Source organism: Mandrillus leucophaeus, unplaced genomic scaffold, assembly GCF_000951045.1.
Source record: "Mandrillus leucophaeus isolate KB7577 unplaced genomic scaffold, Mleu.le_1.0 Scaffold157, whole genome shotgun sequence".
Lineage (NCBI taxonomy): Eukaryota > Metazoa > Chordata > Mammalia > Primates > Cercopithecidae > Mandrillus > Mandrillus leucophaeus.
The window spans coordinates 3,806,043-3,832,306 of record NW_012101554.1 but is presented as its reverse complement, the minus strand read 5'-3'; the positions used below and the strand labels follow the sequence as shown (position 1 = coordinate 3,832,306).

Sequence of the window (26,264 nt, the reverse complement as noted above, 5' to 3'; positions counted from 1 at the left end):
TTTTCTTTTAGCTTCCCAGAACCACTGATGATGTTACTTGGTGTTTGGAGAATTTTCCATATTATGAATCCATGGTTCTACCAGGTAGGAATTCACCTTCCCAGACTCCCTTGTTAGGGTCTAGGCAGGTCCTGTGACATGTAGGGTACGTGGAGCTGATGTGGGTGATGACAGAGACACTCAGCCTTTAGAGGCAATAATGACAGAGGTCCTGTTGGAGTGTTCAATGGCCAGCATCAGTAGTGTAAGGTCCAGTGTCTGTGCCTAGTACCAGTGGCTGTGAGATCTCTGCTAGAGCAGTCCTGGGGTACAATCCCAGGTTATGTAGCCTGGTTATATAGCCTCAAAGCCTGGATCTCTGGCTTCAATGCCCACCAGAAGTCTTATTAAGATCCAGTAAACATTTAGATTCATGGGACTATTATAGGCCACCCTGGGCCCAGCAGGACAGTATCAGATATTCTTTCAGTGGGAGTCCTTGCAGCACTTTGCCCAGTCATCAGGAGCTTATCTCCTGTCCAGGTGACATGCAGGTGCAAGGAGCTGAGATCCACATGGGTGACTGTGGGAGCTGCCCTGCCCTGGTTTGCAAACCCCAATATCTCTTGTAACAACTCCATAGCAATAGCTTCCAAGGTCTCTTCAAAGGACACAGCTAGTTACAAGAGTCAATAAATTAAGGGAAGTCCAAAGCTCTGGGTCTTTATCAAATATTTCTGGTACCTCCAGGCCAGATGTAATTTGTCAATCTTGGATCATTCTGACCATAAGCAATGTTTCCCAGAAACATAGTTAACACTGCAATTTTTATAAGGTTTCCTCCAGGGGAACAGAGCTAGAGAGTTAATTCAAGGTCAAATTTTCATGCAGAAGGGGAAAAGATTTGTTAATCTTCTACCCATACTGGGCCTCCCAGAGGTTTTCTTCCTGCTTTAGGTGTCATGAGAGGTTCAGCTTTTGCAACTAAGTATCCTGACTGGTAGTGCTGTTTGCATCAAGGATATCTCTACTCACTTGCATTCTGATTTACATTCCTTAGTGGAAAAGAACAGAGTAGAGCTATAACTAACACACTGGACTTATTGCGTAACTGCAGGTATGTCCATAGGAGTAAGTTGAAGTTTGAATCTCACTTGTCACATACATCACAGAGATAAAAAATGTTAAGATGCAATGTGTTGGGGTGAGCTTTTGGTAGCATGAGTATCATGGAACATGTATTTGGTTGTCATTCACTGCTAATATCTGCTATGTCTGCTTTATTAACTCTGTTTCTTCAAGTGTAAATTCTTCCATTTGCTAAGATTATTTTGTTTCCCATTATTAGTTTTCCTCAAACAGTTGGTGATTGGTGATTGTATACTCATGTTTGTAGTTGAAAATCCCCTGGCAGACATTTCCCTGATATAAATGTCTGTACATTCTGTTTGCAAAAGGAACAAGAGCTACCACTACCTAGAAATAAATTCTGGTTTGTTTTCAGTGAGACTGGAAGAAGGCAGAACTACTTAATTGTCTAGTCTTCCAAGTGAAGCTGTCACAGTTACCTCAGGCATTACCAGATAGCTACCCGAGGCAACAAAATACTCTCATTTATCCTACTATTTTTTTTTTAATCTTGTGGTAATAAATTACTAAAATCATCCATGGCCAAAGACATCTAGGAATCACTGATATTTACAGTAATGATACAGGTGAGGGAAACCTTAGTCTAGATTGAGGACGATTCTTTTTGAAAACAGTACCCTCACATGGCTCCTCCTATCAAAATTAAGGTGTTTTCACTTATCATTACTATTTGGAAAATAAATATCACCTAATTGTAAATATTACAAAATTTGTCTGAGTTTTTTAAAATAAAAATATCTGAGGTATCTGAATGATTTTAGAAGCTCAAGAAATAGGAGCCAAAGTTCTGGAAAAACTTAGACTACAGAAATCTCACACTGGCACTGAGCTTCTTCAAAATTCCACAATGAAAAACGAAACTATCCAAAACAAATGGAGCAACTCCAAAGCTGTGCCCACATGAAATGGCAAAATGGCGCATGCAGGCCTACTTCCAAATACTTCAGTCAAGAAAGGCTGTTCTTACAAGAAGGGATGGTTTGAGGCATAAAATAATCCATATTTCGCCAATATTTCCCAGGCTGTCTGTTGGGCACAGATGAAAACAAATAATATTCAGCCCCTGTTCTTGAAGAGCTTATAGTCTAGAGGAAAACCATATAAGCATCATGGCCCTACCTGACTTTGTCAGAATAAAGATAGTCAAGGAGATGATACTGTTTGATAGATTTGCAGAATAAAAAGGATGCACACACAGAGAAAGAGAGAGAGAGAGAGGAGAGAAAGAAATAACTCCAAATTAGAGTTCTAACTTCTACTGGAAATTCTCATTTGGAGGCTTTGGTACAGAGCTGGTGTAAATAAACACTTGACTGAAAACAGAGGGCCCCTTGCCTCTGAAGTTCTTCCGCTTGTGTTTTCCGGTGCTAAACACTAAAACCTATTCCATCAGGGAGCAGGAAGAAATAACGATCCCTCTGGAAAGAATCACAGGCAGGTTTTCTTTAAGGACAATGAAAACAGCATTTTAGAGCCCCCAAAATATAATATAAGTGACTGTTTTAGGGAGGAAGGGGGTTCCCCTCGTGCCAGGCATGGCACCGGATGTCTTAGCTACAATGTCTAATTCATTGCTTACATCAGTCTCATGAGGATGTTTGTGTTCTCACTTTACGAAGGACAAATGGAGTTTCAAAGAGGTGAAATAACAGAGCTATAAGAAGCCGAGCTGGGATCCAAATTTAAAGGACTATATGACTTCCAATCCACATGCTTCCCAGAGGATCACACTGAACAGAACATGGAAAATGCTAAGTTCCACTTTGTCTTTTGTGCTGACTCCTGAAAATTCAACCAAAGAGGCACGGAAAGAACGAGATAAATGGCTCTAACAAATTCTGGGACATGTTCTCATTGCTCTCCTTCCCTGCTCATGCCTCTTTAAAGCTTGTCCCAGAAGGTTTGGAAGCGTTAGAGGGTCCTTTTTGACTTCCAGCCACTCCAACTACACTCTCAGTCCAGAAAGAGATTCAAGAGGGAAAATGGACACTGTGTAATAGAAAGTATAATGGGAGCTGGGCAACTGTGCTGAGCAGGAGTGGGAGGATGTCACATTGTGAGACTTCCATTTTAGAAGTTTCGCTGTGAGGAAGATGGAGCTCGTCAGAGGGTGGTGGTGGTGGTGGTTGTTGTTGCTCTTCTTCTCTTTCTCCTCCTTCTCCTCCTCCTCCTCCTCCTTCTTCTTCTTCTTCTTCTTCTTCTTCTTCTTCTTCTTCTTCTTCTTCCTCTTCCTCTTCCTCTTCCTCTCCTCTTCCTCTCCTCCTCCTCCTCCTCCTCCTCCTCCTCTCCTCTTCCTCCTCCCCCTCCCTCTCCTTCTCCTTCTTATTCTTCTTTGAGACAAGGTCTTACTTTGTGACCCACGGTGGAGTACAGTGGTGCAATCTCAGCTCACTGCAGCCTCGACCTCCCAGGCTCAAGCAATCCTCCTGCTTCAGCCCCTTAAGTAGCTGGGACTACAGACAAGCACTACCACACCCAGCTAATTTTTGTATTTTTCGTAGAGATAGGGTCTTGCTATGTTGCCCAGGCTGGTCGGTCTGGAACTCCTGATCTCAAGTCATCCACGTGCCTCGGCCTACCAAAGCGCTGGGGTTACAAGTGTGAGCCACTGTGCCCAGTCTTGGTCAGAGGATTTTTAAATTTAATTTAAATTTATTTTGGATGGAATCTCACTCTGTCACCCAGGCTGGAGTGCAGTAGCATGATCTTGGCTGACTGCTACCTCCACCTCCTGGGTTCAAGTGATTCTCCTGCCTCAGCATCCTAAGTAGCTAAGACTACAGGTGTGTGCCACCATGCCCAGCTAATTTTTTGTAGTTTTAGTAGAGACGGGGTTTCACCAAGTTGGCCAGGCTGGTCTCAAACTCCTGACCTCAGGTGATCCACCCACCTCAGCCTCCCAAGGTCAGAGGACTATTAAAGCTTACACGCAGGGAGACCATGTAGACATCAAAAGTAGAAACTGAAGTAGAAAAGATGGGGTCCCGAGCATACAGTGGCAGTGGTCTAGCGGGGAAGGAATAAAGAAATCTCACTGATGCAGCCTCAATAAGACCTGCTGACCAGCTGGAGATGGTGAGGGAGAGGAAGGAGTGCCAGTCAAGTCTCAGTTTTCTGACCAGGGCGATGAGGCCAATGGTGGTACCATTCTTAGAGCCTGGGGAGAAAGGAGGAATAGTGGGTTTTGGGGGAGAGATGAAGGCTGTAGTTTTGAAGTAGTCTGAGCTCTCCAGATGGAAATGTCCCATGGGCACTTAGATCAATAGGTTTGCTCATTCTTTGATTCTACAAATATTTGTGGACTTCCCATTCTGCTCCAGATGTTGAGTTTGGCATCAACTGAGGAGTGATGGCCAAAACAGATGTATTCTCTGCCTTCATGAAGCTTTACAGGCAATAAATAAACACAGAAATACACACATAGTTACAAATTACAATAAGTGTGAGGCAGAAAAGAATAAGGTGCTAGGAGAAGAAGAATCAGCCTGCAAGTATGAGACCTGACAGTGGAAACTGGAAGTCGGCCGAGTGGGATGAGAAGGTGCTGGAGCTCAGAGGAGGCAGTGTCTAGCCACAGCAGGGAGAGGGGCTCATCTGCATGGAGGTGGGAGCAGGAGATGACATGAGAGAGCTGAGCTGCTGGACAGCTGCACTACTGGACAGGCTGTCGGGGCTGGGGGTGAAGAGCTAGACACCCCATAGCTGAGGCCAATGGTTTCCATTCTCTCAACTCTTAGCATTTATACCCAGAGACAGCAAAGTTTCGGTGTGTCTGAACGATTATTTTTTGGCTATGGGCATCTTACCACTTCTCCATTTTGGGCATGTTTGCACGTGAAAATATGCACAAGGTACTGACTGATTTGTTGTGGATGGCGGGAGACCTGAGTAATTTAAGGAGTTAATTTCCTGATTAAGTTAACTCCAGACTGGATTGAAATATTGGTGTTAAATTGGGATTCTTAAAGAAAAAGAAGAAGTAGCCTGGCATGGTTGCTCACTCCTATCCCAGCACTTTGGGAGGCTGAGGCAGGAGGATTACTAGAGCCCAGGGTTTGGAACCAGCCTGGGCAACATGGTGAAACCCTGTCTCTACAAAAAAAATGCAAATATTAGCTGAGTGTGATGGGGCGTGACTGTAGTCCCAGCTACTTAGGGGGCTGAGGAATGAGAATCACCTGAGCCGGGAGGCAGAGGTTGCAGTGAGCAGAGATCATGCCACTGCACTCTATCTAGCCTGGGTGACAGAGTGAGACTCTGTCTCAGAAAAAAAAAAGGAAAAGAAAAAAAGAAACAGCAATCTCCATGTAGCCTATGTTCCATCCTTTTCCCTTAACTGAAAGCCAAGAGACATGGTTTTGTAAGAGAGCCCAATTCAGCCCCAATGCATCTGGCAGAAAACAGAGCATCCAACGAGCTTTTCAAAACCACTTGGCACCAAGTAACAGAAAGGAAAACTGTAGGAGCCCAAGTTGGGAGTTGTTCAGCTACATGCAGAGCATATCTACAACAACAATAATAAAATTTAACATTTATTGAGCACCTACTATGTACTGGGCACTGTTCAATTTATTTAATTTTCAAACAACCCTATGTAGGATTTACTCTTTGTATCCCTATTTTGCAGATGCCTTTCCCAAGGATCCCCAGCTTTTAATTAGAAGAGCCTAGATTTGAACCTAGGCAGTCGGGATCACAGAGCCTGCTCTCTTAACCACTCTTTCTGATAAATGGGTCACACCTACAGTACTTAAGAGTAAATGGGTCTGTATGGAGGAGGGGCCTGATTCATCAGGCACTGTGGGGAGAGGATCTATGAACCCGTTGCTAAAGGAAGTGGGGAGGCAGAGAGGAGGACTCCAGGCAGTCTCCGGGTCCTCTCCCAGTTCCTTCCTTCCCCATGAGGATTCGGCTTCAAAGAACAGTCACACTGCCTCCCCCTGGGCAATCAAGCCCCTTGCACACCCGAGAGGCCCACTTGTGGCTGAATAGGTGCTTCTGGTTCTCCCGGGTCCCAGGTCAGCCAGGATGAAAGAAGATGAAGATAACTCCCATGCGAGGCGGTGGCGTCCTCCAAGACTGCCTTCTTGAGGAAGCCACTTTCACTGCAGAGGCCCTTACCCCTCTGGAATTTGCAGACCCACTTATCTGACAGGCCAGTTTTATCCTAAACAGAACCAGCCCTGTAAAAACCCATTTCAAGGACCCCCACACAGGTCTAAGATACCCACTCAGGGTGCAAAGTTCCCACCGGACCACTCTGGCAAGTTTTAGGAAGTGAGTCCTTTCTACCCCCATCATCCTCCCCATTTGGACACTTGCCCCACCCTGGAGGCAGTACCCACCCACCACAAGGCAAGGCATTTCTTACCTTTCCACCTGGAGGTTGACTTTGGAAGGCTCCACATTGGGGTTTTCCCATTCCATTTGCGGGCAGTGCATGAAATAGCAAAGGGTGTACAGGGCCTCTGGCTCCCAGTACAGCGCCCCCTGCTTGTGGTGCAGGGGGGTGCCATTGCCGTGGTGCTTGGCATTGAGGGGCTGCAGGTGATGCATTGCACGGGACACCAGGTCACCTGTGGACAGAAGGAAGATTTCAGATCCTCCAGACAGCCAACACTGGCAGAGAAACTGTACCTGAAGATCTCTGTAGAGACTCTGGTCCTTGCAGTCCCTTACTTAAATGAAATAGTCCATGAGACCTTGAAGTTACATACCAAGCAGAGAGGAATGGATTCATTTATTTGGCATAGGAGGGTTTACTGAATCTGGGGTGCTGTTTCAAGCACAGAGGGCTGCTAAGATCATTTTAACCCTGCCTTTCTGGAACCCAATGTTTCTAACAAGGCGCAGGAAGCTCTTTGAGTCCCATTCCTGAGTACTGCCTCCCTTGCCTTGTGACACACCCTCTATGTTGTGGCCAACACTGCTTTAACGGTAGTCATAAGAATGGGCTATGCTCTCTCTTGCCCCTGAGCCTTGTGCATATGCTATTCCCTCTGCCCAGAACATTCTCTCCCTCTTCTTCTCCAGGCTAACTCCTACTGATCATCCAGGTATCTGCTTATAAATTAATTCCTCTAGGAAACCCCCTCTGGAGTCACCCCTGCCTTGACTTGGTTATCACACTGTACTTTTCTTTTTTTTTCCTTTTTTTTTGTTTTTGAGATGGAGTCTCTGTTGCCCAGGCTGGAGTGCAGTGGCATGATCTCCACTCACTGTAACTTCTGCCTCCCGGGTTCAATCGATTCTCCTGCCACAGCCTCTTGAGTAGCTGGGACTACAGGTGCCTGCCACCACAACCGGTTCATTTTCGTAATTTTAGTAGAGATGGTGTTTCACCATGTTGGCCAGGCTGCTCTCGAACTCTTAACCTCAGGTGATCTGCCCGCCTCTGCCTCCCAAAGTGCTGGGATTACAGGCATGAGCCACCATGCTTGGCCCTATAAAAGTAAATTTGATGACAACAAAACAGTGTACAGTTCACCCTTGAACAACGCAGGCTGGAACTCCGTGGATCCACTTATATATGCATTTTCTTCCACCTCGGCCACCCATGATACAACAAGACCAACCCCTCCTCTTCCTTCTCCTCCTGGGCCTACTCAACATGAAGACGACAAGGATGATGACCTTTATGATGATCCACTTCCACTTCATTAATAGCAAATATATTTTCTCTTCCTTATGGTTTCCTTAATAATTTTTTCTTTTCTCAAGCTTATATATTGTAAGAATATCATATATAAGAATATAACATAAAATATATGTTAGTGGGCTGTTTATGTTATCAGTAAGGCTTCTGGTCAACAGTGGGATATTAGTAGTAAGTTTTTGGGGAGTCAAAAGTCACACAGAGAGTTTTGACTTCACGGGGGTTCAGTGCCCTTAAGTCCCACATTGTTCAAGGATCAAATGTAATTAATTTCTAGCTGAATTCTGGCCCTGTTTTCCTTTTTATAAATAACAGGTGTTAGAGAAGTGTTAAGGGCTCATATCAAATGGAGCCTTTCTTTTTAAAGTAATTAATATTCAAATGAATTTAAAATAATCACTCTATAATCAATATTATTTAATGCACTGGCCCTGTCCCACTTATGATCCTCTCATGCACATCAGAATCTGTTGCATACCTTAGGAGACAGTTGACTAAGATATCTGTGATGCTTAATTTTTTTTTTTTTTTGAGACAGAGTCTTGCTCTGTTGCCCAGACTGGGGTGCAGTGGCGTGATCTCGGCTCACTGCAACCCCTGCCTCCTGAGTTCAAGCGATTCTCCTGCCTCAGTCTCCTGAGTAGCTGGAATTACAGGCATGCACCACCACTCCCGGCTAATTTTTTTGTATTTTTAGTAGAGATGAGGTTTCACCATGTTGGCCAGGCTGGCCTCGAACTCCAGACCTCAGGTGATCCACCTGCCTTGGCCTCCCAAAGTACTGGCATTACAGGCGTGAGCCACCAGCGCCTGGCCGGTGATGGTAAATTTTATGTGTCAACTTGGCCAGGTCATGGTACCCAGTTCTTTGATCAAACACTAGTCTAGATGTTGCTCTAAAGAAGCTTTTTTTTTTCCTTTCCAACTTTTATTTTAGGTTCGGGGGTACACACGTAGGTTTGTAACATGAGTAAACTGCATGTCACAGGGGTGTGCAGATTATTTTGTCACCAGGTAAACAGCATAGTACCAGACAGGTAGTTTTTCAATTTTCATGCCCCCTCATCCCCTACCCTCAGGTAGGCCCTAGAGTCTATTGTTCCCTTATGAAGGTATTTTTTAGATGTGGTTAACATTTAAATCAATAGACTTTGAGAAAAGCAGATTACCTTCCACAATGTGGGTGGGCCTCATCCAATTAATTGAAGGCCTTAAGAGAAAAGACTGAAGTTCCCCGAAAGGGAAAGCATTCTGCCTCCAGACTGCAACATCTTCTACTAGAATCTCCAGCCTGCTGGCCTGCACTGCAAAATTTTGGACTTGCCAGCTCCCATAATCACATAAGCCAATTCCTTAAAATAAATGACTTTCTTAGTCTTTCTCTCTACAGAGAAAGAGAGAGAGAGAGAAATCCTGTTGGTTCTGTTTCTCTGGAGAATGCTGACTAATACAATATCTGACATGATGCTAGCCCCTGTTGGGGGGATGTGTCTTCCCCATTACCTCTCATTGTTCAGCTGAAACCAGGCCTTTTTATCTCACCCCTTCTCCACCATTCTGCTGTACATTTCAACGTGACACATTTACCTAACATCCAAACTCGAGTAAGTGAGGCAAAGTGAGAGGCAGGAGTTGCTCTTCCAAAGGCTTAGGACTCATCTCCTGGCTTCCTGTTTCCTGCCTGAGGGAGGGGCCACTACTTCAAAAGATGACTGACAAGAGGACTGTTCACCAGCTTTAGGGGGGTTGACTATGGGAATGAGGTTCACAGAGCTCTTGATTGATTGACTACAGATGCAGCCTTAAAGTCCTTCTCAAGACAAGATTCCAAGCAGCTACTATTTTTTTCTCTTTTTTTTTTAAGAGACAATCTGTCACCCAGGCTGGAGTACAGCAGGGTGACCATAGCTCACTGCAGCCTGAGCTCAAGTGATCCTCCCACCGAAGCCTCCCAAGTAGCTGGAACTACAGTCACAAGCCACCATGTCTGGCTATTTTTTAATTTTTAATTTTTAATTTTTTGTAGTGGAGATGGAGTCTTGCTTTTGTACCCAGCCTAGTCTTGAACTTCTGGCCTCAAGTGATTCTCCTGCCTCAGCCTCCCAAAGTACTGGGATTATAGGAGTGAGCCACAAGCAGCTCCTATTTCTAATAGGAGTTGTCAAAACAATGGAAAGCTCTATGTTGTCCTAAGGCTTTGTTAGGACAGCCTAACTAGACTATAATCCACTGAGCTCAGTGCCTGGCCAACAGATCAGGGCCTTGAGCAGATGGCAGCAGGGGGTATGATGGTTAATTTTAGGAGTCAACTTGACTGGATTAAGGGATACCTAGATAGCTGGTAATACATTATTTCTGGGTGTGTCTGTGAGAGTGTTTTCAGAAGAAACTGGCATTTGAGTCAGTGGGCTGAGTGAGGAAGACCTGGCCTCACCCAATGTGGGCAGGCACCATCCAAGTGGCCAAGACCTGGATAGAACAAAAAGGCACAGGAAAGGTAAATTTTTTTTTTCTCTCTCTCTCTCCTGGAGCTGGAACACTATTCTCTTGCCCTTCCACCTCCTGCCATATGAGGACATGGCAACAAGCCACCATCTTGGAGGCAAAGAGAGCCAGACCACTTGACCTTGACCTGGCTGGCATCTTGATCTTGAACTTCCCAGCCTCCAGAACTATGAGAAAATACATTTCTGTTCTTTATAAATCTTCCAGTCTCAGAAGTTTTGTTAGAGCAGCACGAATAGACTAACGCAGGGGGTTACATCCTTACATCTGTCTGCATCTTCACATACCCAGGCCTGAGCCTGCCTCTCCATTCTCCATTTCCCACAGCTGGAAAATTCATCCAAGAAAAATTTTAAAAGCATCAAGGAAGGACATTCTTTTTTAGAGGCAGATCACAGGGAAGACACAAGGGCAGCTGCAGATGGAAAACGTGGGGAACTACTGCTGAAAGTTAGGTAGGGGTCACAGGAAAGAGTTCAAATCTCAGCTCTAGCCTGTGTAAACACAGGTGAGTCACTTAACCTCTCAGGTGAGGAATAATCTTCACCTCTCAGGTGGTTATGAGGGTTAAGTGCAAAATGTGCAAATGCCTGGCACACTTGGCATTGAATAAGCAGTTCTCCTGGGCTCATGGCCTGCCTGCTCTTCCTCCTTTCTGAGTGGTGAGACCAGGATGCTGGGTACATGGGACAGAGAGGGATAGTCCTGCCAGCACCCTGAATCCTGAGCACCTGATATGCTGCTTCATGCTGGGGTTGACTTTTTAGGACTCTACACTGCAAAGCTGCTCACCCCTGGGGTCCCTTTGGGCACTGAGATCCCTAGTTGCTACTGCTTCCTTTTTCTCTCCATTCTCATCTTTTAGAGATTGCACGCCCTGGGAGGAAGAAAAAAAAGGAAGTTAAGCTGGGTGCCTGCCTCCAGACATTCACATCACTGTAGCCTAGTAAGGGGAAGCTCCAACCACTGGTCAGAATAAGAGCTGCCAATCAGTGAAAGCTGGGGAGGGATCTAGAAGAAAACTCAAAGACAGAGGCCTGGGGTGGGATCAGGCACTGTGACAATGTTTTTGATTTTCCGATGAGGACAGTGACCTAGAGTAGAGGAAAAGGAGACAGCAGAGGTAGAAGCCCCAATAGGCTGAGCACTCACCACGTCTCCGGGCATTTAGTCACGTTTTCTGATTTGATTTGTATAAGAGCCACACGAGGGGGGAATTATTATATCAATTTCAGAGATGGGAAAATTGAGGGGGGAGGCAACTAGCCCAGGCGTCACTCAGCAAGTGGCAGACTGTGACTCCAACCTGGAGTTGCACATACAACGTTGGCTTGTGTTGTCACTACAACACAGTGCCTCCAAAAAGCCACAAATCTAGAACCCACCTTTGGGTGGGGCCCTTAAAAATTCTGATGAAGAGTCTGAGGCTTAAATCCCAAACTTCTCCCAAAGTCAGTGCCATCACACACTCCAGAGTGGGGCCCACTTGGTGGAGTGGGGGCTCCGGAGATTGGTTGGCCTCTGCTGATGGAGCAGAGCTTCCAGCTTGGGGTTCTCAGAGTCTGTCCCATTGGTGTCTGTCTGGAGGACAGCGGGGTGGCAGATGGGTCAACCTGCATAAGTGACCAAGGAGGCTGTGAGAAATCACCGAGCAGGAAAAGCCTGGAGGGGTGGAAGAGAAGCTGGTGCCGAAATCAACAGAAGCCTGGCTTCTCTGATCAGACTTCCTGCCTGGCCCCTGGCAGAGCTGAAAGAGCTGCTCCCTGAAAGCTGTGAAAAGGAGGAGGAGCTCAGGCAGCTGAGCTCTGGGGTCACCTGAGGAGGCTAAGGTGGATGACAGCAAACCAGCAGCTAGTGCTTCCTGTGTGCAGGATAATTCTCAGCACTGTATAACTGTTACACCGATTTAAGTGCCACATGATCCAATGGGGCAGGTCCTGCTAGCATATTCATCTCACAAATGAGGAGAGTGAGGCACAGAGAACTAATGAAAGTACACTGCCACTGAGTCCAAGAACTGGCCTGGAAGCTGCTGCCATCTGGCTCTCCCCTACACCACACTGCCCCGTGAAGGCAGAGGGCTTCATGCCCTGGGGCCAGCGCTGACACAGTGAGGCCTCCGGAGATCCCAAGCTGCTTCTGCATCCCCAGGGTTTTGGAAGAACAGCTCAGCATCCCTTCCACTGGTATCTGTTGGTGGTGGCATTCTTGGTGGGCATAGAGTGGGGAGGAGCTGCACAGACCATGGAGGCAGGGTTGATGCCAGTAGCTTTGGAGAGGCCTGGAGACTTCCCAGTCCTGCCCTTGGCTGGGAGGTCAGGGTCCTCCAAGGCAGCCCCAGCCATAGGCTCATGCAGGTTCACAGGAGGCCAAGGCTGCAGGCTGTGGGCAGCCCCAAGCTGGGCCACAGCCTGGCAGGAAGAAGTGGTGGTTACACATCAGATGCCACCTGGGGACTCTGAAAAACTGCGGGGCGCAGAGGCTGGAATTCCTGTGAATCTGCATTTAGAGGGCAGAGTCTGAGAAGCTCTGAGGCTGGCCAGATCTGAGGTGGACCTGGCCTCCACTGCCCCCGGAGAGAAGCAGTTTGAAGGGTGTGGGCTGCCTGGTAGCTGAGCCATGTTGACACTCACTGTTCTCTGGGAGGAAGGCTGTGCTGCAGACAGCCTGGAGTGAGCAAACGAGGGTGGAGGGAAAGCCAAGGGGGAAGGCTGCCATCAGGAAGATGTGAGAAGCAATTCTATTTCTTTTTCTTCCTTTTTAGTTGACACATAAGAATTGCACATATTTATGGAGTACACAGTGATATTTTGATACATATACATAATATATGATGATCAAATCAGGGTACTTACCATACCCATCACCTCAAACATTTATCATGTCTTTGTGCTTGGAACATTCAAAATCCTCTCTTCTAGTTTTCTGAACATATACAATACATTATTGTTAACTATATTCACCCTACAGTGGCATAGAACATTAGAACTTGGTTCTTGATCTAGCTGTAATTTTGTATCTATAACCAACCTCTTCCTATCCTCTTATCCCAGCTACTCTTCCCGGCTTCTAATAACTATAATGTTAGTCTCTACTTCTATAGGCTCAATTTTTTTATGATTCCATATACGAAGAAGATCATGTGGCATTTATCTTTCTGTGCCTGACTTATTTTATTTAATATATCGTTCTCCAGTTTCATTCACGTCACCATGAAGGACAGGATTTCATTTTTAATGGTTGAGTGGTATTCCATTGTGTATATATACACATTTTCTTTATCCATTCATCTGTTGATGAACTCATCATAGGTTGCTCCATATCTTGGTTTTATAAATAGTGTTACAATAAACATGAGGGTGCAGACATATCTTGGATATACTAATTTTTGTTCTTTTGGATAAATGCCCAGTAGTGGAATTGTTGGATCATATGGCAGTTCTATTTTTAGTTTTTTGAGGCTCCTCCACACTGTTCTCCATAATGGCTGTACTAATTTACATTCCCACTAATAGTGTGTGAGGATTCCCTTTGCTCTACATCCTTGCTAGTATTCGTTATTTTTTCTTTTTGATAACAGCCATTCTAACTGGGGTGAGATATCTCAGTGTGGTTTTGATTTGCATTTCCTTGATGATTATTGATGTTAAGCATTTAAAAATATACTTGTTGGCTGTTTGTATGTCTTCTTTTGAGAAATGTCTATTTAGATCTTTTGCACATTTTAAAATCATATTTTTTTTTTTTTTTTTTTGCGGTTCAGTTCCTTGTCTATTCTGGACATTAGTCCTTTGTCAGGTGAATAGTTTGCAACTATTTTCTCCCACTCAAAAGGCTGTCTCTTCAATTTGTTAATTGTTTCCTTTGATGCACAGAAGCTTTTTCATTTGATATAGGCTCATTTATCTATTTTTGGTTCTGTTGCCTGTACTTTTGAAGTCTTACCTCTAAAATGTTTGCCTAGACCATGTCCTGAAGCATTTCCCCTATGTTTTCTTCTAGGAGTTTTACATTTCAGGCCTTGCATTTAAGTCTTTATCCATTCTGAGTTGATTTTCATATATGGTGAGAGATAGGGATCTGGTTTCATTCTTCTGGATATGGATATCCAGTTTCCCCAGCACCATTTATTGAAAAGAGTGTCCTTTCCCTAATATACATTCTTGGTCCCTTTGTTGAAAAATCAGTTGGCTGGAAATACGGATTTATTTCTGGGTTCTCTATTCTGTTCCATTGGTCTATGTGTCTGTTTTTATACCAACACCATGCTGTTTTGGTTACTATTGCTTAGTATACTTTGAAGTCAAGTAGTATGACGCCTCCTCTTTTTGCTTAGGATTGCTTTTGGCTGTTTAGGTTTTTTTGTGTTTCCATATAAACCTTAAGGTGTCTTTTTTCTATTTCTTTGAAGAATGTCATTGGTGTTTTGATAAGGATTGCACTGACTGTAGATTTCTTTGGGTAGGATGGTAATTTTCCAATATTAATTATTCCAAACCATAAGCATGGAATGTCTTTCCATTTTCCGTGTTCAATTCTTTCATCAGTGTTTTGTAGTTTTTATTGTAGAGATCTTTCACCTCCTTGGTTAAATTTATCCTTAGGTAATTTTTTTTTGTAGCTATTATAAATGGGATTGCTTACTTGGTTTGTTTTTCAACTAGTTTGTTATTGGCATATAGAAACACTACTGATTTTTGTATGTTGATTTTGTATCCTGCAACTTTACTGAATTTGTTACTCAGTTCTAACAGTTTTTTGGTGGAGTCTTTAGATTTTTCTAAATATAAGATCATGCCATTTGCAAAGAGGGGCCATTTTACTTCCTGTTTTTTGATGTGGATGCCATTTCTTTCTCTTGCCTAATTGCTTGTTAGGGCTTCCAGTACAATTCGAATAAGAGTGGTGAAAGTGGGCATCATTGTTCCATTTCTTAGGGCAAAGCCTTTCAGATTTTTCCCCATTAAATATAATGTTATTTGTGGGTGTGTCATATATGGCCTTCACTGTGTTGAGGTTTGTTCCTTCTATGCCTAATTTGTTGACAGTTTAGGGATGTTGAATTTTGTCACATGCATTTTCTGCCTCTATTGAGATACTCACATGGCTTTTATTCTTTATTCTGGTGATGTGATGTGTGTGTTTATTGATTTGCATATGCTGAACTATCCTTGTATTTCTAGGATTCATCCAACTAGATTATGATGTATTATTTTGCCAATGTGCTGCTGGATTTGCTTTGCTAGTATTTTGTTGGGATTTTTGCATTTATGTTCACCGAGGATATTGATCTATAATTTTCTTTTTTGTTGTGATTTTGTCTGGTTTTAGTATTAGGATAATATTGGCATTGTAGAATGAGTTAGGAAGAATTCACTTCTCTTCAAGTTTTTTTGGAATAGTTCGAGAAAAATTAGTGTTAATTCTTCTTTAAAAGTTTGGTAGAATTCAGCAGTAAAGCCATCCAGTCCTGGGCTTTTCTTTGTTAGGAGAATGTTTATTACTGAGTCAATCTCATTACTTGTTATTGTTATGTTCAGGTTTTCTATTTATTCATGGTCCAATCTTGGTAGGTGGTACGTGTCCAGGAATTTATCCATTTCCTCTAAGCTTTCCAATCTGTTGGTGTATAGTTGTTCATAATTGTCTCTAATGATCCTTTGTATTTCTGTCATATCAGTTGTAATGCCTCCTTTTTGTCCCTAATTTTATTTATTTGGGACTTCTCTGTTTATTTCTTAGTCTAGCTAAAGGTTTGTCAATTTTGTTTATCTTTTCAAAAAACTTTTAATTTTGTTGATCTTTTGTATTGTTTTTTAGTCTCTATTTCATTTATTTCTGCTCTGATCTTTATTATTATTTTTTCCTTCCACTAATTTTGGGTTTGCTTTCTTCTTGCTTTTCTAGTTCCTTAAAGTGCATTGTTAGGCAGTTTATTAAAAATCTTTCTACTTATTTTGATGTAGGTGTTTATTGCTATAAACTTTTCTCTTGGCACTGATTTTGTGTATACTATAGATCTTGGTATGTTGTGTTTCCATTTTTATCTGTGTCAAGGAATTTCTTAATTTTTTTTTTTTTTGAGAGACAGGGTATTGCTATGTTGCCCAGGCTGGAATGAAGTGGCTATTCACAGTTGTGACCATAGAACACTATAGCCTCAAGCCCCTTGGCTCTGGTGATCCTCCTGCCTCAGCCTCCGGAGTAGCTGGAGCTACAGATGCATGTCACTGTGGGTTGCTCTTTAATTTCTTTTTAAATTTCTTCATTGACCCATTGGTCATTTAGAAGCGTGTTGTTTAATGTCCATGTATCTCCAAAGTTCCTCGTTATTTCTTTGTTATTCTAGTGTTATTCCTTTGTGGTCTGAAAAGATACTGGATATGATTTCAGTTTTTAAAAATTTGTCAAGACTTGTTTTGTGACCTAACATATGGTCTAAACTGGAGAATATTCCATGTGTTGTTGAGAAAAATGTGTATTCTATGGCTGTTGGGTAAAAAGTTGTATAATGTCTGTTAAATCCATTTGGCTTAAAGTGCAGTTTAACTCTGATGTTTCTTTGTTGATTTTTCTGTCTGGATGATCTGTCCATTACTGAAAGTGGGGTGTTGAAGTCCTCTACTATTATTGTGTTGCAGTAAATCTCTCCCATTAGCTAATAATGTTTGTTTTATATATCTGGGTGCTCTGGTGTTGGGTACATATATATTTAAAACTGTTATATTCTCTTGCTGAAAGGATTCCTTTATCATTGTATAATGACCTTCTTTGTCTCTTTTTGTGTTTTTTTTTTTGACTTAAAGTTTATTTTTGTCTGAAATCAATACAGCTACTGTTGTAAGCTTTTGGTTTCTGTTTGTGTAGAACATCTTTTTCCATCCCTTCACTTTCAGTCTATGTGTGTCTCTACAGGTGAAGTGAGTTTCCTGTGGGCAGCACACAGCTGGGTCTTGCTTTTTTATTCTTTCAGCCAGTCTATACCTTTTAATTGGAGAATGTAAACTATTTACATTCAAAGTTGTTAATGATAGGTGAAAACTTACTCCTGTCATTTTGTTAATTGTTTTCAGATTGTTTTTTATATTGTATATTATATTGTATATATTTCTTCCTCTCTTATTGCTTAACTTTGCAGTTTGGTGGTTTTCTGTAGTAGTAATATTTGATCCTTTTCTGTTTCTCATTTGTGTATTTGCTTTATCAGTGAGTTTTATACATTCACGTATTTTTATGAGGGTAGATATTGTCCTTTTACTTTCAGATGTAGGGCTCCCTTGAGCATTTCTTGTAGGGCAGGCATAGAGGTGGTAAATTCCCTCAGTTTGTTGTTGTCCTGGGAAGACTATTTCTCTTTCATTTCTAAAAGATAGCGTTGATGGATATAGTCTTCTTGGCTGGCAGGATGTTTTTTTTTTCCTTTTAGCACTTTGAATATATCATCCCATTCTTTCCTGGCCTGTAAGGTTTCTGCTGAGAAATCTGTTGCTAGTTTGATGGGAATTCCCTTATATGTAGCTGGATGCTTTTCTCTTGCTCTTTCAAATTTTTTCTGTGTCTTTGACATTTGACAGTTTGACTATAATGTTCCCCAGAGGGGATCTTTTTGGGTTTAATCTATTTGGAGATCTTTGAGCTACCTTATCTGAATGTCACCTATATCACTCACAGGACTTTTGAAGTTTTCAGCTATTATTTTATTAAATAGGCTTCCTATGCAGTTACTTTTTCTAATTTTATGGAGTAGCTTTTGCAAGGAAAGACTTTTTGCTGTAGATGTATCTATAGTGTTAGTTGGGTAGGATTCTTTGGCTTTGATTCTGGGTAGGTCCAGCAGTGTAGCCTTTGTATGATTTCTTCCGCTGTAGTCAATGTCAGCCGTGTCTACATGTTCCTCACTAGCTTAGACTGTAGTTGTTCGTGATGGATGTGGTATGGTTTTGCTGGGGACAAGGATGCTGGATGGGCCAGACCTTGGGCTACTGGATGGAGCACAAAGGTGCATGGTGGTCCCACCACTGAAGAGGCAGGTTCACTGGACAGCAGTGGCAGTAGGCCCTGGTTGGGCCTGTCCTGGGGCCCTTGAATGGCACACACGGGTACTGGTGATGGCAGACCCTGGGTGAGCTGATCCTCAGGCTCTTGGGTGCTGTGTTTGGGTACTGATGCTGGTAGTCTTGTCTTTAGGTCCCTGAGTGATGTGTGGGACCACTGGAGGGGGCAAATTTGCTATTGGTGGTGGCCCTGGGGCAGGAAGCTCTCAAGTACTGGGGAGTGTGTGCTTTGGCTTCCTATGGCCTGGAGGCAGCCTCCCTGATGTGCAAGACCACCTGTTCCCCATGGCGTAGGGCACTGACTGGGCTTAGGTGCTGAGGATGTGGCTGCACTGCTGGGTCCAGCTGGTGTTGCAATGCTGCAGACTTCTGAGTGGATGTGGGAGATGTTAGCTGAGTCCCAAGAGTATGGAGATGCAGGGGCTACTGGGTTCCAGGGCAGGATGTAGTCTAGTAATGACTACTCTCAAACTGGTGCTATGCTGCAGCGGCTTGGTTTTGCAGGAGTGGGGAGCAGGGAGGAACTATCCAAGAGTGAATCTCCTCTCCGGAATAATGCAGTTTCCTGGACTCTAGGTATCTCCCTATGCTAGGCTTGGGTCCTGTGAGGGCTGAGGGGTTTTCCTGTAACTAGCATTGCAGGTGTTCTAAATAGCAGGCCACTCTCTGACCTCTGGATTGAGAGGAACGGAGACATCGCTGGATGATTGGCCAAAGAATCAAAGAACCAGAGGCTCCTGGAGTTGGGACTGGCCTTTGAGCTAATCCAGTCTGTCCTCTCCAGAGTCCTTTCTGTAGCATCCAGCAGTGAGAAACTATTATTACCACTATTACTAGTAACAATAGTAAAAGCTGCATCACGTGCTGTGGAAAGTATTTAATATACATTGTTTTTAATTCTAACAGTGCTCCATAAGGTATGTATTAATATCATCTCAATTTCACAGTAGTAATCCTCAAATGGGTTGCTTTTGCCTCCCAGGGAACATTTGGCAGTGTCTGGAGACATTTCGATTGTCACATCCAGGGGTTTGCTACTGGCATCTAGAGGTTAGAGATACTGCTAAACATACTACAATGCACAGGACAGTTCTCACAACAAATAATTTAGTCCAAAATGACAACAGTGCCAAAGTTAAGGAACAATGTTTTGCAGACAAGAAAACAGGCCCAAGGTTACAAGGTTAATAAGAGGCAGACAAGATTTCAACCCAGGTCTGTCTGACTCTAAGGTCTGTGCTCTTCACTCCAAATAATCGGAGTCCCTCTTTCAAAGGCAGCCCAATGAAGCCTTGGCCAGCTCTCGGTCCATCTTGAAGCAATTTAGCATTATGTGGCAAAGGTACTAACGACTACTCATAACTCCTGACTCAGTAATTCCATTTCTGGGAATCTGTCCCAATATTTGAATTCAAAATGTAGCAAAATCTTCATGCACAAGGATTTGCACCCAAATCTTACTTATGGGATCCAAAATTTGACAAACAAGTGTTTAAAAATAAAAAACATGATTAAATAAACTCTAGTACATCCACATGATAAAATAGTAAACTTATGCAGCCATTAGAAATGATTTTATAGAACTGCAATACCAAAAAAAGAATCCTCATATTAAAATGTGAAGTAGAAAAGAGCAAAATTCAAAATTGCATACAGTATAATCAGGATTATGTTATTAAAAACTATGTACTAAGTAAACACCAGGGAGAAAAACCCCAAAGTGTTGACCAAGGACTTTTCTCCCTAGTGGGATTATCAGTGACATTCTGTCCAATTTTTCTGTAGTTTCTGAACTTTGAATTATGGCATGTGCTACTTGTATTACCAGAATAATAAGCTTACTGAGGTGGCATTTACTTTCTTGCACCTTCCATCTCGGTTGAGGGTGGAAGACACTTATCTTTCCCTCTGTCTCTCTCAAAAACTTCCATTAAAAAAGCTCAAAACAAGAAGATTCAAAAGGAAATGGAGAAGAGAAGAGAATAATTTTCAGCCCCTACTCCACTCATTCACTTCCCGAAGGCACTGGGAAGCCTAATGGTCAGGTGCCTTTTGCCTTGGTTGAGCTAACCGTCTCACCATCTCCTCAGAGCACCTTTCAGCTTGCCCTGCATTTTCAGGCTCCCTTCTTCTGTTCTTGTTTTCCCACCTTTAATTGCCCTTTCCTGCATTCTCCTAACAATTGAAGACCTTCAAGGCTATGACCAAATACGACTTCTTCCATGAAGCCCCCCAGGATGTCCCTGATCAGAATCAAGTCCCTCTTTTCTCTATATACCTGCAAATCCTGCTTATAAAGTCTAACACATTACGTGTTTAATTCTGTTGCATTTCACAGTTAATTATCCACACATCTGCTTTCCCTACTGAGTCTCAAAAGCAGAGATCATGCCTCATCCATTGTCCTGTTCCGAGAAGGGGAGGCAGTGTGGCATGTGGTTAGGAACATGCTCTTGATACTCAGACTGAGAGCCTCCCACCTGCTACTAAATAGCTGAGCGACCTTAGGTGAGTTATTTAATGTCTCTGTAAGTGAGAATGATTATGACCTAATGAATTTGTTTTGTGAATTAAACAAACAATATACATAAACTACCTAACCTTCATTTCATCTGCAAAATTAGGGCAATAATAGTACCTACCTCATAGTATTAAATGAAGAAATGCATATAAAGCATTTAAAGCACTTGGAACAGAGTCTGGTACATTGTAAGCACTTAATAAGTATTCAGTACTATTATTCTTTGTATCACTACCATCATCATCTTCATCTTCACCTTCATCACCATCCCCACCACCATCATCATTACCATCATGTACATCATCATGATTATCATCTCTGTCATCATTACCATCACTGTCACATCATCACCATCACCATCATCACCACCACCATCATCTCCATTATTATTGTCATCACCATCATCTCCATCATCGTCACCATCATCACCATCATTATCATCATCACCATCATCATCTCCATCATCATCACCATCACCATCATCATCACCATCACCATCAATACATCACTATCACCATCATCATCTCCATCATCATCATCACCATCATCATCACCATCATCTCCATCATCATCATCGCCATCACCATCATCATCATCACCATCACCATCATCATCACCATCACCACCATCTCCAATACATCACTATCACCATCATCATCTCCATCATCATCATCACCATCATCATCACCATCACCACCATCTCCATTACATCATTATCACTACCATCATCTCAGACATCACCATCATCATCACCAAAGTCATCTCTATCATCACCATCACTACCATCATCATCTCCATCATCATCACTATCACCATAATCATCATCATCACTATCACCATCATCATCACCATGACCACCGTCATCATCTCCATCACTGTCACCATCACTGCCACCATCATCACCATCAGTGGCAGCAGTAGCAACAGCAGCAGCCTAGTCCCAAGGTCAGAGGTCCCAAAGATTTCTCTGAGGAGGGCTGGCCATGGGAGATGGAGTTGGCACAGGGATCCCTGAAGTCACTAGCTTCCTTTCAAACCCTGCTCTATAATATATGCTATCTGCTGCTTTCCTTGTCAGTGTCATGATCGCAAAACAACAAATCCAATAGTCACTAACTGAACTGAGTTTGGATAGTTGGAGTTTGATTTTAGAAGCCTACCTGAGAATCAGTCCACTAATAACTATGTTTCCCAAATATCAGCCATTTGGGAATCACCATCATGATGTGTCTCATATCTGTGTGCTACTGATACAATTTATTTACTTAATATTTTTCTTTAAATTGGCTAATTATTTCACACATATAAATTCATTTTAAGAGAAAATTTCATATCAGTGCCATAAATGGAAAACTAATATTGTCCTAGTACTCATAAAAATATATTGCAATTTAAATTAGAAGGTGTTTTATGCATCACCTACCATCATTTCCAGTGCCACCCTTGGGGAAATGCTACTCTAACCTACCTGACTCAGGATCATCTGTGGAGCCCCCAAGAAACCATTGTTCCTGCATGCCAGGTGTGACCATTCTAGGACAAAGAGTCACAGATTCCAATGGTGGGCTCCTTCTGCCCAAACCCATGCTGCTACAGTACCTTCACTGCCTTCCCTACTCTTCCTTCTGTCCATGCCAGCTACCACTTACTCTAGTACATTTCCCAAACCTCTGACAACCCTGGGAGAGGAGGTATTGTCACCCTTTTCTCACAGACAATAAAACCGGAAATCAGAGTGATCAAGTCACTTGCCCTAAGTCACACAGCACAGATGAGGAAACCAAGTCACTCCGCAGTATCATAAACTGCTGTTTAACTTGTCTGACTGAAACCCTTCTCCTTGAGAAAAAAAGAAAGAAACAAGAAAAGAAAAAAACCACATATAATCCAGGTCATTAAGTACAGAGTAATGAAAGATTTATTCTTATGGAGAAGGAGAGATGAAGGAATAGAGATGCAGCAAGAGAAGGCTGACCTCTGGATTCAGCTGGAAGCTTGCCATTCATTAACTCATTCAGCAAATATTATTGTGTCCTACTGTGTGCTGAACATTGTTTTAGGCATTGGGGATGCAGTGATATTTAAAAAAAAAAAAAAGTCTCGGCCACATGCAGTGGCTCACACCTGTAATCTCAGCACTTTGGGAGGCTGAGGCAGGCAGATTGCCTGAGCTCAAGAGTTCGAGATCAGCCTGGCCAACGTGGTGAAACCCTGTCTCTACTAAAAATACAAAAATTAGCCGGGCGAGGTAGTGCATGCCTGTAATCCCAGCTACTCGGGAGGCTGAGGCACAAGAATTGCTTGAATCCAGGAGGCGGAGGCTGCAGTGAGCTGAGATAGCGCCATTGCCCTCCAGCCTGGGAGACAACAGTGAGACTCCGTCTCAAAAAAACCGTCTCAACTCTTATGGGATTTACAGTCTTGGTGGGGGAGACAGAAAAGAAACAAATATATACCATGTCAGGTGGTAACAAGTGCAAGAAAAAAATTAAGGCAGAAGAGGGAATAGGGAGTGATGTGTGGAGGGGTCAGTGGGTGGGGCAGTCATGGAGGGCATCTCTGAGGAGGTGACATTTTAGAAGAGGCTTGAATGAAGTGAGGGAGCTTTGAGAATATTAGGGGAAGAGATTTCAGGCACAAGGAGCAGCAGGTGCAAAGGCCTTGTGGTAGGGGCGTCGGTGGAATATTCAAGAAATATCAGTAGGCCAGTGGCCACTTTGCCACATGAGAAGATTACAGGTATACCCTAGGGGCTGGAGGTGGGGGACTCTCAGAAAAGAGCCCACTTACATTTCAAACAAGGGGAAAGACAACTTTGTCCAAGCAAAAAGCGCTTTTTTTGTGGTGTTGCTTTTTCTTCTGGTGACACTGAGGAGAGACAATCCAGAAAAGCTTTTTATGCGGTGGAAAGTAATTGCCCTGTTTTGATTGCCTAATTGCCTGGGGACAGCAAGTTCACAGTCTAGTGTGAAAAGACAACAGGAAGAGACATTTTATGAAGAAGTCCTCATTTTTTTTTTCTTTTAACAGAAAGCAAACACTATAATTAACGACTGTCAGCTGGGGGTTTAACTGGGAGCTTGGGGGCAAGGCTGAGTGACAGGCAGAAGAGCCAAGACAAGGTCTCAGAGGACACAAATATGGACTTAGATGGGACCAAAAGCAAATTGGTCCTAAAGGGAGAGAAGCCAGGGCCTCTGCTTCCCGACAGCCCTGTGGGGATTGGGTGGACCTACTTCCCTGAGCCCTACTCACTGGTTCGGGGAAGAAGACCTGGACCGCCCATCGGACTCTAAGTCAACTGTGATGTCCATTGCCCGGCAAATTTCCCAGGGCTCAGGATCAAAGACTTGCCAGCTGGTGTCAGTTTGGTGATTTTTGTGGCCTCTTGATTTAGCTTACCAAATATTTTAGAACCTGCATAGGTTCAGCTCTACATCCCTGAGTTCAAAATTCAGCTCAATAGAAAATTTATTATCTGACTGGGTTTCATTAACAGTCCCACTCGCAGCATTTTCTTCTGTTTTTGTTTCTCAGACAAGTTCACTTTAGGTCATTCATTTATTCATTCGACATTCAAGGGACATTTCCTGAGCTGTGGGTGATGGTGTTAGGTGCTCACAATACAAAGCTGATTTGCACACAGCACAGCAGAGGGAAAAAGAAAAAATGGTTTTAATTATGACTGCCACTTACTAGATGAGTGGCCTTGGGCAAGACATTTATCCTTCCTAAGTCTCAGTTTGCTTATCTGTGAAAGGAGAAGAATAATACCTTAAAGGTATTCAAAGCAGCTGGTACACAGTAGGTGCTCCAGAAAGAGGGGATGTGTTTCTACCTCAAGCCATAACAGGCTGGACAAAGATAAGTGCTTTGGACATTTCGGGTGATCAAGACAGTTCTAGATTTTAATATGAGGCCCCAAGGAAACAGGCAAGGGCTACCAGGAGGAGTCCCAGTCCGCAGAGGTGGTCCCCTGTCTAAATACAGCCCAGCATTGATTCACAACAGGGACGGGTTCTGAGAAATATGTCCTTAGACGATTTCATTGTTGGATGAACACCGTAGACTGCACTTACACAAACCCAGGGGTACAGCCTACTGCACACCTAGGCTGTAGCGTGTAGCCTATCACTCTCAGGCTACAAACCTGTACAGTATGTGTCTGTCCTGATACTGTGGGCAATCGTAACACAATGGGAAGTACTTGTGTATCTAAACATACCTAAACATAAAAAAGGTACAGTAAAAAATGCAGCAATCTTTTTTCTTTTCTTTTCTTTCTCTCTCTCTCTCTCTCTCCCCTCTCTTTCTCTCTTTCTTTCTTTTCTTGAGACAGGATCTTGCTCTGTCGCCCAGGCTGGAGTGCAGAGGCGTGATCATGACTCACTGCAGTCTTGACCTCCAGTGCTCAAGGAATCCTCCCACTTCAGCCTTCCGAGTAGCTGGGACTACAGGTGCGTGCCACCATACCTGGCTAATTTTGTTTTATTTTTTGTAGAGACAAAGTCTCACTATGTTGCCCAAGATGGTCTCAAACTCCTGGGCTCAAGCAATCCCCTCACATCAGCCTCCCAAAGTGCTGGGATTACAGGTGTGAGTCACTGCACCTGGCCAGTATTATGATCTTATGGGACCACCATCATATATGTAGTCTGTCATTGACTGAAATGTCATCATGCAGCGCCTGCTGTATTTGGGGAGGTATTGTAAGCTTTGTGAATGTTCGCACCTCCAGTTTAGTTTACAGGAGAGTACCCACAGTGCACCCTACAGAGCAAATTGCAAATCTTCAGAGTGATTTGCAGGGAACGCAGACCCAACTGACACCCTGATGGTACAGAGGTGGGGAATCTCAGGTCTGAGTGGAAATATCTTCTGGACTTCCCTTGAGGGAGTGTAGTTTCGTGGTTAAGTATAAAAGCTTTGCCTTGAGAAGCCTGGATTCAATTTTGAGCCATTCAATTCACAGGTGTGGTTGATCTTGGACAAATTGTTTAACCTCCTCTTGCTTCCATTCCCATATCATCGAATGAGGACAATAATAACATGTTGGAAGTAATTCCTGTAAACACTTAGCATAGTTCCCTGGCTCATTAAACATCAGCTGCTGCCATTATTATTGTTATTAGCTATTAAAATAGGGCTCCCCTCTTGACCCTAGCCAGACGTGTCCCTGTTTCAACAAGAGCAGGGATGACTGAGAACAAACTCTCCATCTCACCTCTGCTGCAAAAACAGTGGTTTCTACCGTCCACATTGGCAGAGCAGCCTTTGAATATGAAGAACAGCTCTCTATGTACACAGAGAGCAAGGCTGTATTGATTCAGACCACAGAGCAAGCCAGTCTAAATGACAGTCAGATCAGAAAAAAAGGCAATTTTATTCCTTTCAGCCGCTG

General features: G+C 43.3%; 1 protein-coding gene across 1 annotated transcript in view; it reads right to left on the bottom strand.

The window, feature by feature from the left end:
* BTBD11 (BTB (POZ) domain containing 11) overlaps positions 1–26,264 on the bottom strand; it is a 365,311-nt gene that overhangs the window by 120,608 nt on the left and 218,439 nt on the right. Inside the window, exon 3 of the mRNA XM_011975542.1 lies at positions 6,500–6,704. Coding sequence (XP_011830932.1) covers positions 6,500–6,704 — 205 coding nt within the window. The remainder of the gene's footprint in view (positions 1–6,499; positions 6,705–26,264) is intronic.